This window comes from Corvus kubaryi, unplaced genomic scaffold (genome assembly GCF_017639235.1).
Source record: "Corvus kubaryi isolate FWS band 111438036 unplaced genomic scaffold, C.kubaryi_AGA036_p1.0 62658, whole genome shotgun sequence".
Lineage (NCBI taxonomy): Eukaryota > Metazoa > Chordata > Aves > Passeriformes > Corvidae > Corvus > Corvus kubaryi.
The window spans coordinates 1-16,246 of NW_024581479.1; the positions used below are offsets into that span (position 1 = coordinate 1).

Below are 16,246 nucleotides of genomic sequence, written 5' to 3' on the forward strand. Positions count from 1 at the left end.
GCAGCTGGAGAAGCTGGAGCAGAGGCAGCTGGAGCAGAAGCAGCAGAAGCAGCAGCAGAAGCTGGAGCAGAAGCAGCAGAAGAAGCTGGAGAAGCTGGAGCAGAGGCAGCAGCAGAAGCTGGAGCAGCCTGAGCAGAAGCTGCCTGAGCAGAGGCAGCCGCGCAGTCTGGCCCCGAGGAACTGTTGCATTTCCCCACCCCCCAAGAAGAAGCACAAGGGCCTGTTCCCCCCCCCGAGCCCCCAGCCCTGCCCGCCCCAGGAGCCCACAGGCGCCAGCAGACGCCGGCACCGGCACAGGAAACACGAACTGAGGCAGCAGGAGGTGTCCTGACAGCGCCGGGAACGCTCCAGGAAAACCCTGCGAGGAGCGGCTGTAACCCAGCCAGGAACTGCCAGCCCACGTGAGGGGCACCTTAACTGGGCTGGTTTTTAATCTCCTGTTTTTCCTTGCTCCCCCCCACCCCGTGCTTTTACAAGGAGTTTTTTAATCCAACGCTGTGCGGAGTCTGATCCACGAGGGATGCAGAGAATTAAAATAAACACAGACTCGACCAGAGCTGCAGTAATCCTAAAGAAACGTCCTCGAGCATCCCTGTAACATTCAACAAAACGGGCTTTTGTTGATTTCTTCAACACATAATGAGAAATAGGATTCGGCCTGAAAAGATGAGATTTTTTTTTTCTCCTTTTTACCCACTTTTTGCTAAAGTAAATTTCCACAGTGTGCAAATTTGAGCCTGGGTGTGGAGCAGTCATTTCCTCCCGGACGGGCCTGAGGGGCCCGGCAGGGTGCGCGCTGCGGCTCTGAGCTGGGCGCGGGGGTCTCGGGCGGGGGCCTCGCTCCGTTTTGGGGTGAGAACGGCCGGGTTCGGGTGCTGCCCCTTTAAGGCGTGACGTCACGACGCACGACGTTCCGCTAAGGGAAAGGAAGCTGCTGCGCGGCCGGGCGGAAGCGGGCGGTGGGTGTTACATACCCGGATGTTAAGGCGGCTTCTCATTGGCTGCTGGCAGCGGGGCGGGGCGGTGCCCCGGCGGTTGGGGAAGAACCCGGAAGTGCTAAGGAGAAACGGCGGCCGCCCGCGCCAGGTCAGGGATGGGCCGGGGTTCGGGAGGTCCCTCCGGGACAGGGGGTCCCGGCCTCGGCCGGGGGGGTCCCTCTGATCATGGGGGACGGCTTGAGGCGCCGGAGCCGCGGTGCTGGGGCGTCCCGACCTGTCCCGAGAGACTGCGGCGGGAGGGCTCCGGTGGGGGGGGGCCGGAGGGTCTCGCATGGAGGTCCGGTCTGGAGGGGTCTGGAATCTTCCCTTTAAGAAGGGGGACCCTCTCAGGAGTGTTGCGGCTGAAGGAGAATCCCGTCGCGGGGGTGGCTGTGGGATCCTGCGCCTCAGCGGTGCGGAGCGGCTGTTTGGGGGTGACTCTCCGGGGGGAGCCTTCCCTGCTCCCCCCTGCAGGGCAGGGGCTGGGGGGCTTGTGGAGCGCTCTGATTTTGGGGAGGGGTCCCTCTCTCTCTCCCGGTGAGCTGGGGAGGGTCTGGAGTTTGGGGGCTGCGGCTTAAGGGGGGGGGGTGGTCTGGGCAGTTCGTTTGGAGAGGCGCTGTGGGAATTAGAGGGGGGCTCGGGGGAGTTGCGGGGGGGGGCGGTGTCTGTTGTGCCGGGGGAAAAGGACTGCGAGACTTGGCAGGGGTTATTCTGAGGCAGGGATGCAGAGCTGTGCCTTGGGGAGCGGCTGGAGCCGAAGCACCAGCAGGGCTGGGGGGAAGCTGAAGCCCCCCCTGAGCTGTGGCTTCGGCCTGGGAGCCTCTGGCGGAGCTGAATCCCACGGGACAAGAGGCTCCTGCAGGGTGTGGGCTGGGAAACGCGGATCTGCCTGCCCTCAAAAAGGGGCTCCCGCTGCGGGGTGACCCCCAGAGGGGCTCCCCTCCTCTCCCAGGGCCCGCTGGGCCCCTTTCCCTCCCTCAGGAAGGTGCATGTGGCAGTCCCTGCAATGTCACAGGGAGTTTAACCCTTACCTTGGTCCAGGGTGGCTTTTCCGAGGAAAAACTGCTTTTGCTGGAGGAGGAGGAGTGTTGTGGAGGATTTCTGGGCTCGCTGCCCCTCAATCCTGGTGCTGCCTCCACCAGCTCCTGCTGTGGGGCTGTGGAGTTTTCCCACACGGATCAGGTCGTGGCGCATTCCTGGGGTGACGGGAGTGCCGCCCACAGCACAGGCAGAGAGGGATGGCAAGTTTGGGATGGAGCCTGTTGGGTGAGGATGGGTCTGGGAGGATCCTGGTGCCATCAGGAAAACGCTGCAGGGCTGAAACCCCGTGTGGAGCTGCTCTGCTCCAGAGTGGAACTCCCTCAGAACCAGTGGCACCCCAGGCTGGTGAGCAGCACTGGGGAGAAGCAGCGGGGAAGGAAGAGCTGCTTTGGCTGGGATTTGGAGGGGTGAGAGCTTGGAATCCACGTGCAGGGGCTGACCTTGAATGCGTTGTCTGCTTTTCAGGTTGAACAGGTGAATATCCGAGTGCTGTGCCCAAAAAGAGCTGGGCTTCTCAGGACATAGCTTGGCCCATGGATTAAATGCTTTTCTGCTGGCAGGGGGGTGATTTCTGTCAAGGAAAAAGAACCCTGAGGAAACTGGATGGGGATTGTCCCGTGCCAGTTCCTGTGCTCGGGAGCTGCACAGACTCCCCAGGGTTTGGGCACAGGCCCTGCCAGAGCTCCAGGAGCACTGGGACAGCGCTCTAAGGGACAGACTGGGATTGCTGGGCTGCCTGTGCAGGACCAGGGCCTGGACCTGCCCACCCTGTGGCTCCTCCACCTCGGGCTATCCCCTCTCCGTCTCACCCCGGTTCTGACGTCCCTGCCTCCCTCCCGCCGCAGAGCCCGAGCACGGCCCATGTGTGTCACCATGCCCGGGCAGGGCAGCGCCAGCCTCCCGCCGGAGGAGCGCGTGCGGCGGCTGATCCGGGCGGGCAGCAGCGTGGAGGTGAGCGAGGACATCCCCCCGCGGCGCTACTTCCGCTCGGGCGTGGAGATGCTGCGCATGGCCACGGTGTACAGCGAGGAGGGCAACATCGAGCACGCCTTCATCCTCTACAACAAGTACATCACGTAAGAGCCGCGGGCTGCAGGGGGTTCCTGGGCTTGGGGAGGGGTGTTCGGAGCCTCTCCCAGCTGCTGCAAGGTTTTGGTGAGCTGGGAGAGCTCCAGAACTCGGGGTTCTGGCCAGAGCTCTGCTGTTGAGGGGTGCCACAGCTGGTGGGACTGACCAGGGGATGTGGTAGAGGCGTGAGGCACAAACCCACAGGTGCAGCTCACAGAATCCATAATCCCAGAGTGGTTTGGCTTGGAGAGCATCCAGTCCAACCCCCTGCCAGGCAGGGGCACCTGGAGCAGGTGACACAGGGACACATCCAGGTGGGTTTGGAATGTCTCCAGACAGGGAGACTCCTCCCTGGGCAGCTGTTCCAGGGCTCTGCCACCCTCCGTGGAAAGAAGTTCTTCCTCCTGTTGAGGTGGAGCTTCTCGTGGTTTATCTTACGGCCATCACTCCCTGTCCTGTCACTGGGCACCGATGGAAGGAGTCTGGCACCATCCTCTGACACCCCTTTGAGACACTGGTGTGTATGGGAATGAGATTCCCTTGGGAACCAGGCTGATCTTGGATTGCTCTGGCCCTCTGGAGACTCCTGTCAGCAGCAGAGATTTTATCCACCTGTAAGTCAAAGTTTGCAGGTGTTTCTGCACCTGAATTGGCCTCAGTTTTTCTCTAGGTTGGCCGTGACATCCTAGGGCTGGGCAGGGATCCCTGGTCAGGGAGTTTTGTATCCCATATCTACTGGAAGGGTCGAGGCTGGGTTGTGGTTTCTCTAATAAAGGAGAGCCTGTTTTACTCTGAGGTTACTACAGCCTTCCACAGCAGGGAGCGAGTTCCTCCTCCAGGAGCAGGGACCACTCGGGGATTTATTTGCACACCTCAGGAGCACAGTCCAGCCCCCCCAACACAGCTGTGTGCCTGTTGGTGTTGAAAGGGATGGAAACTGTGATCCCAGCAGCACAGAGCCCTGTTCCTGTAGGCTTTTCCCCCTAAATCCGTCCCTCCTGCTTCCGCCCGGCGCCACTGCTGCGCTCTGTGCTCTCTCCCTGCTCACCCAAGCTGTGCCTGGTATCTCCGTGGGCATTTTCCCTCCCTGCCCTATGTGCAGGGTTCCTGCCCCTTAAACCCAACACATTTTTCTCTGATTAGCTTTCCTCCCCGCCTCGCACTTCCTGAGCTTTTATGGGCATGGTGGCGAGGGCCCTGGGAAGTGTAAAACCTTTGGGAAGCTTTCCAGGCCCCTTACGCAGCCTGGGCCGAAGGAGAAACTTTTTAACTAAACAAATGAACTTGAGGCCGTTTCATTGTAGCAGCCAGAGGTGCTGGGTTGTATTTCCAGCAGCTTTCAAACGCTCCTGGCATTTCCAGCCTGGCTGCTGGGCTGCCGGGAGGGTGGAAAACCTCCCCTTGGTGGGATTTCTCCAGGGCTGACGAATGTGAGCTCCTACCCTGGACTGTCCAAAGATAGGAACTTAATGCCGCCGTCATTTCTTCCAGTGGAGATGGGAAGCTGGAGCTCAAGCCGTAGGTTTGATGTTTTGTAGGTGTCCTGATCCAGAGAGCAAGAGGAGGCACTGGGAATTTACTGAATTTGCTCTGCTCTCCCTTTCCTAGGAATGGGGCCAGGCTGGGGGAGCTGGGGGTGTTCAGCCTGGAGAAGAAAAGGCTCTGGGGAGGCCTTAGAGCCCCATCCACTTCCTAAAGAGGGGTTATAAAAAAGAGAGAAAAGGACTTTTTATACAGGCAGAGAGTGTCAGGCCAAGGGGGGATGGTTTTAAACTGCCAGAGGACAGGGCTGGATGGGATATTGGGAAGGAATTGTTCCCTGGGAGGGTGGGAGGCCCTGGCACAGGGTGCCCAGAGCAGCTGTGGCTGCCCCTGGATCCCTGGCAGTGCCCAAGGCCAGGCTGGACATTGGGGCTTGGAGCAGCCTGGGACAGTGGGAGGTGTCCATGGCAGGGCTGGCACTGGATGGGCTTTGAGGTCCCTTCCCACCCAACCCATTCCATGATTCTGTAACCATCTCCAGGACTTTTAGCACGTGTCTTGTCACCTCACAAGTCTTGCCTTGCTTTTCATCCTGAGCAGCTTCTTCTGCCTTGATCCGAGTGGTTGTTTCCCTTGGATCACCAGCAGGAACGCAGGGTTGGTTTTGGTAGGGCCAAATAAGAAGGAAAAAAGCAACAAGACACAACTTTGCTGTGGTGTTGGGGCTCCCTGGTTTGCTTGGCCCAGCTCCAGGGACTCGCAGGGGTGTCACAAGGGCCTCGAGAGCCACTGGCTTGGCCTGGGCACCGGAGCTGTGCTTAAAAACAGCCCCTGCTGGGGCTGCTCGGTGCCAAACAGCTGCTGCTGCGTTGGGCTCGGGGGCAGGCAGAGGTTTGAACCAGCAGCAAACTCCTGGCCACGGGAGCTGCAGGTTTTGGTCTTGCCAAGCCTCAGCAGGGCTGTCCATAGGAAACCTGAGCTGTTCCAGCCCTTCCTCTGCCCCATCCCAGCCTGCCACTGCTGCTCTTGTCCTGGAGTTTTCCTCTGGCTGCCTGAGCCCTCCTCTCATCCTCCTGCCCACTTTTTTCCCCCCACTTCCTGACTTGTGGAAACCCAGCTGTCTTTGCTGGTTTTTCCATCCTGCCCAGGCCAGCATCTGCTCTTAATCCTTCTTAATTAATCCCTTCCATTTTAATCTACGAGCTGTTGGCAACACTCGGGGCCTTGTTGTGCCTCCTCGGCACAGTGACCTACTTCACACCCCCGGCTGGGGCTTTGGGAGGGAGCCACGGCCCCTCCACGGCTCCCTCCAGGGCTGTGCCCTGGCTCTGCTGATCCTGCATCCTCGCCAGGAGCGTTCCGGGTGGCAAAAAGTCCTTCCTCGTCCCTGAGGGCTTGGAGCAGCTGGGTTTGTTTACTGCACACGCAGAGGTTTCTCAGAGTTTCTGTGCCCCCCTGAGTTTTTCCTGCTTGGCTCTGCTGGGTTGGTTTGTGCTGCTCTCTGTGGCGTGGTCTGGTCCTGTATTCCCTTGTTCCCTGTGCCTCGACAGGAGACTGCTCTCCAAAGGAGCTGGAACATCCTCCTGTGGATGCTGAAGCAGTGCAGCAAAGAGGCAGGAGGGAGGGCAGGGATTTTGGGTTATCCCCAAAGCTTTGTGGATGGCCAGAGCCAGCAAAGCTGGGCTTGCAGGAGAGAAGGGCCTAGCTAAGCTCACCCTGAGCTCACCCTGTCACCGCTGGGGGTTTGGTCACAGATTAAATCGAGGTGTCTCAAGCCTGGGGAGCCTCAGAGAGCTGAGCCAGGGTGAACTGCCCTTTGTTTGTGGGATTTCCTCCTTGTTTTAGTGCTTGCAGAGCTCCACAGGAGGATCTCATTGTGGCCTTGCAGTGAGGCCCTGGCACAGGGTGCCCAGAGCAGCTGGGGCTGCCCCTGGATCCCTGGCAGTGTCCAGGGCCAGGCTGGACAGGGCTTGGAGCAGCCTGGGACAGTGGAAGGTGTCCCTGCCATGGCAGGGCTGGCACTGGATGGGCTTTAAGGTCCCTTCTAAGCCAACCCATCCTGGGGTTCTCTGAGGGGGAGAACAGTTCCCCCAGGTGCAGAGAAGCTGAGCATTAACCCGTTCATACCCACCCTGATTTCCCTCCCCAAAGCCAGCACGGAATTCTCCCCCCTGCCTGGAGTCCCTGGGGTGCTCAGGCTGCAGAGCCCAAAGGCTCCCGCTGCAGCGGCTGGGGCTGTTGGGAACTTGCTTTTAACTCACCTGCAGGTTTTCCCTGTCCAAGGTCTGAGGTAATTTCCCCTCGTGCACAAACTCCTTGTCCCTCGGTGCGTGAGGATGGTGAGCTCTGAGTCAGCAGAGTCCTTGAGCTGGGGTGGAATCCTGGGATGCTCCCAGGTGCCGGCAGGTGCCCGAGCGCCTTCCTCAATCACCTCTGTGTCCTTGGTGGTTTAGACCAGCTTATTAATGGTTCTCTTCAAAACAAATGTGTTTATCCCTGAGGATCATCTCTGGAGGCCAGGTGGAAGGGAAACCTGTGTGGGGCACTCCCTTGGGATCAGGCAAGATCCTCCTGAGTGCTGTGCAGAGCTCCAGGGGCCGCTGTGGGATGGAGGGTTTCCTGCAGAAGGACAGACTGCCCTGATGGGGAGCACAGGGATCCCCCAAAACGCTGCTGAGTGTCCCGTGCCTCCTCCCTTCCTGCCCTGGCTCAGACCTGCGGCTTCTCTCTCGTTTTTCCAGGCTCTTCATCGAGAAGCTGCCGCAGCACCGCGATTACAAAAGCGCCGTCATTCCCGAGAAGAGGGAGACGGTCAAAGTAAGTGGGGACACCGGGTCTGGAACGGGAACGTGGTCGGGGTCATCGACCTTGGGCTTCCGTGGCTCTGGGATGAGTGGTCCCTACAAATACTGAGAAACCTTGGCCTGGCCAGGCAGTCCTGACCCCTTGGGATTCAGGTCTGGGCCCCTCACTCCAGGAAATCCATTGTGGGGCTGGAGCCCCAGGAGCGGCTGAGGGAGCTGGGAAGGGGCTCAGGCTGGAGCAAAGGAGGCTCAGGGGGGACCTTGTGGCTCTGCACAAGTCCCTGACAGGAGGGGGCAGCCGGGGGGAGGTCGGGCTCTGCTGCCAGGGAACAGGGACAGGAGGAGAGGGAACGGCCTCAGGCTGGGCCAGGGGAGGCTCAGGGTGGATACTGGGGAAATTCCTTCCCCAAAAGCATTGTCCGGTCCTGGCATGGGCCTCCACCATCCCTGGAAGTGTTTCAAAACACCTGGGGATGTGGTTTAGGGGTGGACACGGCAGCGCTGGGGGAATGGTGGAACTTGATGATCCCGGAGGTATTTTCCAACCTAAACAATCCCACGATTCTCTGAGTTATGGTTTGGGGGGTCCTTACCCCGTTGCACTTGCACTGGACTGGTGTCCAGTTTACTTCCTTTTGAGCCCTGGGGTGTCCTTTCTTCCCTGTTCAAGTCCCTGCTTTTTAAAGACCACGTGGCTTTTCCATGTGTGGATGTTCAAAGTGGTGATATTCCAGGGAATCCTTAGAGATTCCTCAGCCACAAGAAGCTACAATTCCCAAGAGGAAAGCGCAGCCCTGCCTGAGCTCTTGCTCGGTGATTTTGGTGGTGGGATTTTGGACTCTTCAGCTGCTCAGGTTTTGTTTTTCTTGCCTTGGGGCTGCCCCGCTCTGACCCTGTGTTTCCTCCTCCAGAAACTGAAGGAAGTAGCCTTTCCCCGAGCCGAAGAGCTCAAGGAGGAGCTGTTAAAGAGGTACGCCAAGGACTATGCTAAGTACAAGGAGCAGGAGGTGAGTGACAGGAGACTGGAGGCCTGTGCTCCTCAGGAGCCCCTCAGCCTCACAGGGTTTGCAAGGGGGCAGCTCTCCAGGGCTCCCTGGGTGCTCGGGAATGTCCCCAACTTCCAGGCTCCAGGCTCGTCCCCTGCTGTCACCGTGGGTGGCTCTGTCAGAGGTGTCCCTGGCTCTGGGGTTCTGTGGGCAAAGCAGACGCTCAGGGCAAGTGGGACTTTAGGGGCAGGATGGGGGGAAATCAACCTGGGACTGTAATTCCGTGGAAGAGGGAGGGGAAGGCTGTGGTTTTCTCCCTTCAGTGCAGCTGGCTCTGGATCTGTGCTCTGCAAGCTGAAGTTTCCTTGCAGAAAACGCTGTTTGCTGGTGACCTTTTGCAGAGCCTTTAGAAATAACCTGGGGATGGCTGGGGGTCTGCCCCGGGCTCCTCTCTGCTCCTGTCCCTGGGTATGTTTCTCCTCGCAGCAGGACGCAGAAGGGTAATTTGCACACCCTTTGGCTTTGCAGCAGCAGCTGGAGGAGGAGAAGACTCGGGTAGCCCTGATGAAGCAGCAGCAGGCAGAGCAGGAGCAGTTCCATGCCTTCGAGGAGATGATCCGGCGGCAGGAGCTGGAGAAGGAGCGCCTGAGGATAGTGCAGGAGTTTGGAAAGCCAGAGCCGAGTCCCCAGTGTGTGGATGGACCCCTCATCCCTGGCGTGGAAAAGCCCCCAACAGATTTAACCCCAAAGGTTCCGGCCTCTCCAGTTCATCCAGCGAGTCCATCAGCGGGGACTGTCCCATCCAAACCTCCTGTTGTGGACAGATCTTTGAAGCCCAGTGCTTTGGGGAGCACGGAGAGCAGTTAGTACCTCTTGGAGCATCCCTTCTTCCTGCTGGGGCTGAGCCAAACACAGCCAATTTCTCTGGGAGGCTCTTGGAATTATCTGATCGTGGCTCCGTCCCTCGTGGAGGTTTCCTCTCCCAAGATGTTGTCCGGTGAACGCTCACAGGGCTGGGGAGAACTGTCTCCTCTTGGGAATGTGCCCTCCCTGCTTTTCCAGCCCAGTCGCTCTGCTGTTCCAGGGTCTGCAGCCTGTTTGCCTTTTCCTTGATCCAAATACTTGTTGGAGATTGGGGTTTAGTTCCTGGCTGGGCTGATTGAATCCTCCTCCTGACCAAATTCGACTAAATGTGGTTCCAAAACGCTCATTCAGACGTGTCCAGTGGCTGGGTCTTGCCCAGTGACACGTCCTGCTTTAAATAACGTTTGCTAAGCGTGTGTGGTTTCATTTTTGCTAACCAAACACTCCTTTTGACACCCTGCTGAAGGATCCTTCCCCTGCTCTGAAAGAGCTGGTGCCTGTCCTTTATCAGTGTCACAGTGACACATTTCTCTGTGCCCGCCACTGCAAGGGGAGTTTATCTTCCCAGAAGGATTTTCTCAGTCTCATCCTCTCAGATCCTGCCCTGAGGGACCATTTCTCCAGCGCTCCTGACTCTTTGCTCCCTGTGCTCCTCTTCTCCCCACAGATGCAGGTGTGGATGTCCTTCGCCAGGTCATTGTCCCCAGGGAGCTGTGCCAGAAATTCCTGCAGCTGGCTGATGCCAACACCGTGCGGGGTGTGGAGACCTGCGGGATCCTCTGCGGGAAGCTGGTAAGGGGGACAGCCCCAATGGAGACCCCAAAAGGGGCACGGGGACTGTTTATCACAGTGTCATGGCTTTGGGAATGGCTCAAGGACCCTGATTTTTGTCCTGGAATTCTTCAGTGTGGTTTCAGGCTTCCATGGGAGTGCTAGGGATGATGTGCCTCTCCCTTTCCTCGTTTCCAGGTTGGGATTTCCCCACCCTGAGTGAGGTGCCAACCTGAGTCCCCATTCAGCTTCCTCTCTCCCGTTGGTGACATTCCTGGTGGCATTCCTGGTGGCAGGCAGCTCCGGGCACTTGTCCTTTGGGTGTCCAACTGGTGACCCTCACGCAGACGAGGCTGACAGGACACTGCTGTCCCCCAGAGTTTGCGTGCCCAGGTTTTGTCAGCAGCTCCAGCCCATCTGCCCTGAGTCACTCACACAAGTTTGCTTTGAAATGAAGTTGTTTGATGTAGCAACTTCCTGCAGTCCAGCTGCTTCCAGACACTGGGGATGGTTTAGGGATGAGGCATCATCCCCTTTTGAGTGGAGAGCTTGGTTTGGGGGGGTGTCCAGGACTTCTCTGAGCTCCTGTGGGGGCTCTGCACAGCAGGGAGAGTGAAACAGGGAGAAAATCCTGCGACTCCTTTGTCGGTAACTTGGAGCTGCACCTGCAAACAGGTGGTGGGTGCATCCCTGGGCTTGTTCCCAAGGCTTGGGAAATTCCCTCATGTCCGGGGAATAACAGCCTCCTGTGCTGCCACTGCCTTGCAGATGAGGAACGAGTTCACCATCACTCACGTCATCGTCCCCAAGCAGCTGGGAGGCCCCGATTCCTGCACCACGGAGAACGAGGAGGAGCTCTTCATCATCCAGGACCAGCACGGCCTCGTCACTCTGGGCTGGATCCACGTGAGTCTCCTTCCCCTGGCACTTCCCTGGCCTCCAGCACGAAGGGGAAGGGCTGGTGGAGCAGGGCTGAACTTACTGGAGGAGATGGCAGGGAATGGGCAGCAGCCTCTGGTTGCCTTTCTCCCTCTGGTCCAGCCTCGTTCACTACTCTGATGGAGAAACCCAGGCCTGGTTTATGTTTGGGTCCCTTCCTAAAGCATCAAGCCCTTTGAAAGGGAGAGAGGAAAGGTTTAGACGAGATATTGGGAGGAAACTCTTCCCTGTGAGGTTGGGGAGAAGCTGTGGCTGTCCCTGGATCCCTGGGAGTGCCCAAGGCTGGGTTGGATGGGGCTTGGAGCAGCCTGGAGCAGTGGAAGATGTCCCCTGCCATGGTGGGGATGTCACTGGATGGGCTTTGAGGTCCTTTCCAGCCCAAACCCTCCTGGGATTCTATGGAAGTGGGATCTTGGACATGAAACTCACATTTCCTCCAGCTAAAAGCCGACTCCAGCGGCGCCGTGGGGGCATCCCAAGCTCCCCTGCCAGAGGGACACCTCTCCCCCGCTGGGTCCCTGTGCAGTCCTGCCTTGCAGGCAGCCCTGCGTGCCCTGCTGTGAGCTGTGCCAGTCACAGGCTCCTCCCTGGCTGCCCTGCTGTCCCCACGGAGCCTTTGGCAGTCGGAGCCGTGCCAAGCAAAGCGTTCAGAGCTGCTGAGTAATCTCTCGAAAGCAGCAGCTGCCCCGAGGGCTTGGACAAGGAAATGCTGCTGCTCCAAGTGGCTGCTCCAAGGCCACCTCTGCAGTGACAGCCCTGCCACGCTCTGGGACCCTCCGGAATTCCTTTGGCCCTCCTGGTGGTCTTGGCAAAAAAAACCAAAACAAAACAAACCCAAGCAGCAAAAGGAGCAAGAGCTTCCATCAGGAGTTAAGGTGTGAAATGTGGCTGTCAGCAGGAGCTGGGTGAGGTGGTGGTGGTCAGGGGTTGTGCAGCCCTCCATGGAATGTGATATCCTCCATGGAATGTGATATCCTCCATGGAATGTGATATCCTCCATGGAATGTGATATCCTGCAGTGCTGTGGCACCCCGGATGGGCTGAGCCCCTGGAGCTGCACTTGAGGAACGTGTGAAGTGCCCTGCAAGGACCGTGGTTGTGGCTTAAAGGTGTGATTTTTCCATGGAATGTGGCAGGAATGTAGAGCTCCTTTTGTAGGCAACTCCAAATGGAAAAGAGGAGCATGGCTGGTTTAGGATAATCCAAAAAAAGGGGCTCCGAAAGAGCTGGAAGGGACTTAGGACAAGAGCAGGGAGTGTGATAGGACACAGGGAATGGCTCCCCACTGCCAGAGGCAGGGTTAGATGGGGTATGGGGAAGGAATTCCTGGCTGTGAGGGTGGGGAGGGGCTGGGATGGAATTCCCAGAGAAGCTGGGAAGTGTCCAAGGCCAGGTTGGACGGGGCTTGGAGCAACCTGGGATAGTGGAAGGTGCCAGGGTTGGAACTGGATGGACTTTAAGGTCCCTCCAACCCAAACCATTCCATGAATTCCACTCCAGGTGTGCAGGTGCATCCCCTGTGCCCTGCAGGGAGCTGTGTCTCCTCTGTCCCAAGGTTCTCCTGGCACACCCGATCCCTTGGGATCAGTTTTCCGAGCCTGCTGTAACTGCTGTCCCCGTGTTGCCCGTTGCAGACCCACCCCACACAGACAGCGTTCCTGTCCAGCGTGGACCTGCACACCCACTGCTCCTACCAGATGATGCTGCCAGAGTCCATCGCCATCGTGTGCTCTCCCAAATACCAGGAGTGAGTAGGGATGCCAGCAGTGAGTCTGGGGGTGGGCTGGGAAGGCTTTTCCCTCTTCCCCTCTCAGATTCCTGGCGAGGGGATGAAGTGTCAGCTCACAGCTCACACCTGACAGCTCTTGGGAGCTGTTTTCAGGGGCCGTGTCTGGCTGCCCACCCCTGACACGAGGTTCAGGGCTGGGGAGAGGAGTTTCCCAGGAACTGAGGTGCCCCTCAGCCTCAATGTCTGCTCCTGCTCGAGATGAGCAGCCCCAAAGGTGCTCCTGGGGGCCCAGGGGATGTGGCTGTCCCTGCAGAGGCTCGAGCTACAGCGCTGCTGTTCCTCTGCTCCAGGACAGGGTTCTTCAAGCTGACGGAGCACGGCCTTGAGGAGATCTCGTCCTGCCGGCAGAAGGGGTTCCACCCCCATCCCAAAGACCCCCCTCTCTTCACAGTGAGTGCCCCTGGGGCCGTGGGGGCTGTGGGGTGGGGAGTTGGTGTGTTGGACGCTGTGTTTGAATTAAAGCCACGCTGAGGTGCGGGGCTGTGACCAGGAGGCTCAGCCTGGCTGGGGCTGGTCTCCAATTCCCAGAGTGGAGGTGCAGGAGCTTCCCAAGATTTTCCAGCTGCTGGAAGTGTGGTGCAGAGCTCCTGGCTGCAGGAACAGGGTGAGGCAGCAGCCAAGGGCTGTTGGAGGGGGGGATTTGTGTTTGGGGCCTGCCGTGGTCGCTGTGTGGCACCGGGCAGGGCCAGCGGATGGGGTGATCCGAGGAACTGGATCCGAGGGCTGTTCTGGGAAAGCACCAGCTGCAGGTTGTGTCAGGAGGTAGAGGAGACTCACCTGAGCTGTGGAAATATCTGAATAACCCCCTGTCCCCTCTTCTCCTCTCTTCCAGACCTGCAACCACGTGTCAATAGTGGAGAGAGACGTGGTGCTGATGGATCTCCGATAAGCCTCTTGCCTTACCCCTTCCCGGGAACCACCCACCGTCCTTTAGGCCTAGGGAATCGATTTTCTCCCTCCTGTAGCAGATGATTTCTACCGTGTAGTGATCCCTCCCTTCCCTCCCCCGCGCTGGAGCTGGATCCCTGCCCTCTGCAGAAGCCCCTGGAACCTCCGTGCCCGGCGTGGGGCTGGCGGATGGGGCTGGAGCTCCAGGTGTGGGGAGAAGCCATCTGGGAGCTCAGAGACAGAAGCCAACACTACTGCAGTCGTTCAACTCCAATCCACGGCTCGAGCGACCTCCTGGGGAGGTTCCCCGTGCCTTGCTGCAACCCTGAGGTGTGGAAACCTCTTCAAGTGCTTTTGGGACTTGCCCAGTTTAACCCATGCCCTGTTTCGTCCCTGTTTCCCGGCTGCTTGGTCTCAGCACAGCTTCCAGGAGCAGATAAATCTTTCCTGCAGTTTAAAGTCCAACCTTGCTGACCCCTCTGAGCCCCACACGAGCTCAGTGCTGCTTCCTGGTGCTCGTGTGTCTCTCTGGGGAGGGAAGAGGGCCCGACCTCCTTTGGGATCCCTCTTGCAGCGTTTCAGGGCTGAAGATCCCTGGATGTGGCGCTGCTTTGCACCATCCCAGCAGCCTTTAGGGGTGTCTGGGCACTTCATCCCTTCTCCTGGCTGGGGGATGCCCTGGTGTTACCAGGAGGAGCTCGGTCTCCTGGCCGCCATCGCCGCTCCAGGATAGGATTCCAACAGCTTTGACCACTTCCATCCTCACGGATCCCTGTGCCTGATTGCCTCTGCACATCCCAAAGCAGCAGGAAGCCTGTCCTTGCCAAACCCGAGTGCTCCGTGATGTCGCTGTTGTGTGGGACCCTCCTCTGAGGTGCTTTAGTCGGGTGCCAAGCCGAGATTTTCCTCCCCTGTGCTCCGTGCCGAGCCCCCGCCCTCGGGGGGGGAGGGAAGCAGCAGCATTCCAAGGTGGGAAGCAGCTGTGCCGAGGGCTGGGCTGAGCTGGGCTGGGCTGGGCTGGGTGGCACATGGCCGAGCGGGGAGGGGAGCGGGCTGGAGCTGCCTTCCCACCTGGCGAGCAAACATCGCCGTCCTTCTGTCGTGTGCTTGTACACCCAGCCCCCCGTGGTGTTCCTTGGGCATGGAACATGGGTGGGATTATCCGGGCCGAGCCTCCTGTGCCACTGGTTTTCTTTGAGCTCTGTCTGTGGGTTGGGGTCTGGCTCGGAGGGAATCCATCCCTGCGTGACAAGTGCTGCTCCCAGCTTTTCCCAAGTCGCTTTTGGGAACAGGCTGGCCCCGGGGGTGGGAGGGGAGCGAGGGGCCTTCGGGGCATCTCTGGGAACTCATTTCAGACCTAATTAATTTAAACCATGCTCGGAAGGGGGGTGCAGTTTCCGTGTAGGATTGTTCATCCCGCAGCTCTCCACAGCTCAGAGCAGCTCCTCACCCCGAGGGCTCCCCCGGAGCAGCGTGGGGACACAAAGTGCAAAATTACATCTTGCAAAGCAGCAATTCCTTCAAATCTGTTGGGAATATCCCAAGGGATTTATCCCAGCTCCACATCCCTGCAGGTCTCAGGTCTGAGCTGGCTCCAGGAGAGGAGCTGGTGGCACATCACCACTTTTGTGTTGTCCCAGGGACTGACAAACCTTCCCAGGGGATTTTCCATGTTCCTTGGAGCAGGGTGTTCCTCAGGTCAGGGCCCAGCTGCTCCGAGTGCTCCCAGCTTTTTCATCCCTTTTTTTTCACCCCGAGTCCCTGAGTCCTCCCTTTGTGTGTCAATGTCCTGGCGCTGCTGCCCGTGTCCCACGAGCCCACCCTGGCTCTCCAGCTGTGCCAGATGTGGCTGTCACACCTTCACATCGCCCAAAATGAGGTTGGATTTGGGAGGAGCTGAAAGCGAACATGAGCTACGCGTGGCAGGAATGATTTACTGGCTGTAACAACGCGGGTCGTGTGTCCTGGGGGGTTCCTGCAGGCAGGGAGTGATGCTTATCTCCACCTCAGGAAAGGGAACGGATCCAAATCCCTCTCACCATCCCTCTTATCGTGGTTTGCCCATCCTCAGCAGCATCCCGAGAGGCTCCAAGCACGAACATTCCCCCCGAGGGAGGTGCCGAGGGCTGGGCCGGCGCCGGGAGTTTTGAAACGCAGCGGCCGAGCAGGGGTTGCCCCCTCCTCGTCCCACGCTGCTCCCGGCCTCGCCTGTGCCGTGGGATGCCTGGCGTTCCTGCGAGCATCCCGGGGCCGCCGGCCGCTGGATTGGCTGCGGGGGCCAAACCTTGCCTTTTTAGGCTGCGCGTGGGCTCCCGCTCGGGGCTGCGCTGCCGCCGGCCCCGCTCCGGCCCCGCCGTGGGCCGGCGTGGTCGGGATCCCACAGGGATGGGGGAGCCTGGAGCTGACCCGTCCCCAGCAGGAGCGACGAGTCCCGGAGCTGCTGAGGGGTGTCCGGGGTCGGTGTTCCCCGGTTTGCTCCAGTTCAGGGGTCAGGGAATGTCCCCCTGCCTCGGGTCGGGATGGGATCCTGCCGGGCTTTGGGGATGTCCCCCTGCCTCGGGTCGGGATGGGATCCTGCTGGGCTTTGGGGATGTCCCCCTGCCTCGGGTCGGGATGGGATCCTGCCGGGGCTTTGGG

At 59.2% G+C, this 16,246-nt stretch overlaps 1 protein-coding gene across 5 annotated transcripts; it reads left to right on the forward strand.

Moving 5' to 3' along the window:
• The first annotated feature begins 892 nt into the window (after positions 1-892).
• Positions 893-14,074, forward strand: LOC121672534 (STAM-binding protein-like). Of its 5 annotated transcripts, none has more exons than XM_042045205.1 (10): positions 893-1,086; positions 2,864-3,094; positions 7,310-7,385; positions 8,284-8,342; positions 8,887-9,220; positions 9,890-10,014; positions 10,762-10,899; positions 12,567-12,679; positions 13,012-13,111; positions 13,554-14,074. In XM_042045205.1, exons 1-10 carry the CDS (start codon positions 979-981, stop codon positions 13,608-13,610), a joined length of 1,341 nt encoding a protein of 446 aa, XP_041901139.1. In that variant the 5' UTR covers positions 893-978; the 3' UTR covers positions 13,611-14,074. The 5 variants fall into 5 exon arrangements, with proteins under 5 accessions (XP_041901139.1, XP_041901140.1, XP_041901143.1 ...); XM_042045206.1 differs by having other exon boundaries at positions 8,890-9,220; XM_042045209.1 differs by lacking the exon at positions 893-1,086 and adding an exon at positions 2,260-2,492 and having other exon boundaries at positions 7,310-7,389.
• The last annotated feature ends 2,172 nt before the right edge of the window (positions 14,075-16,246 follow it).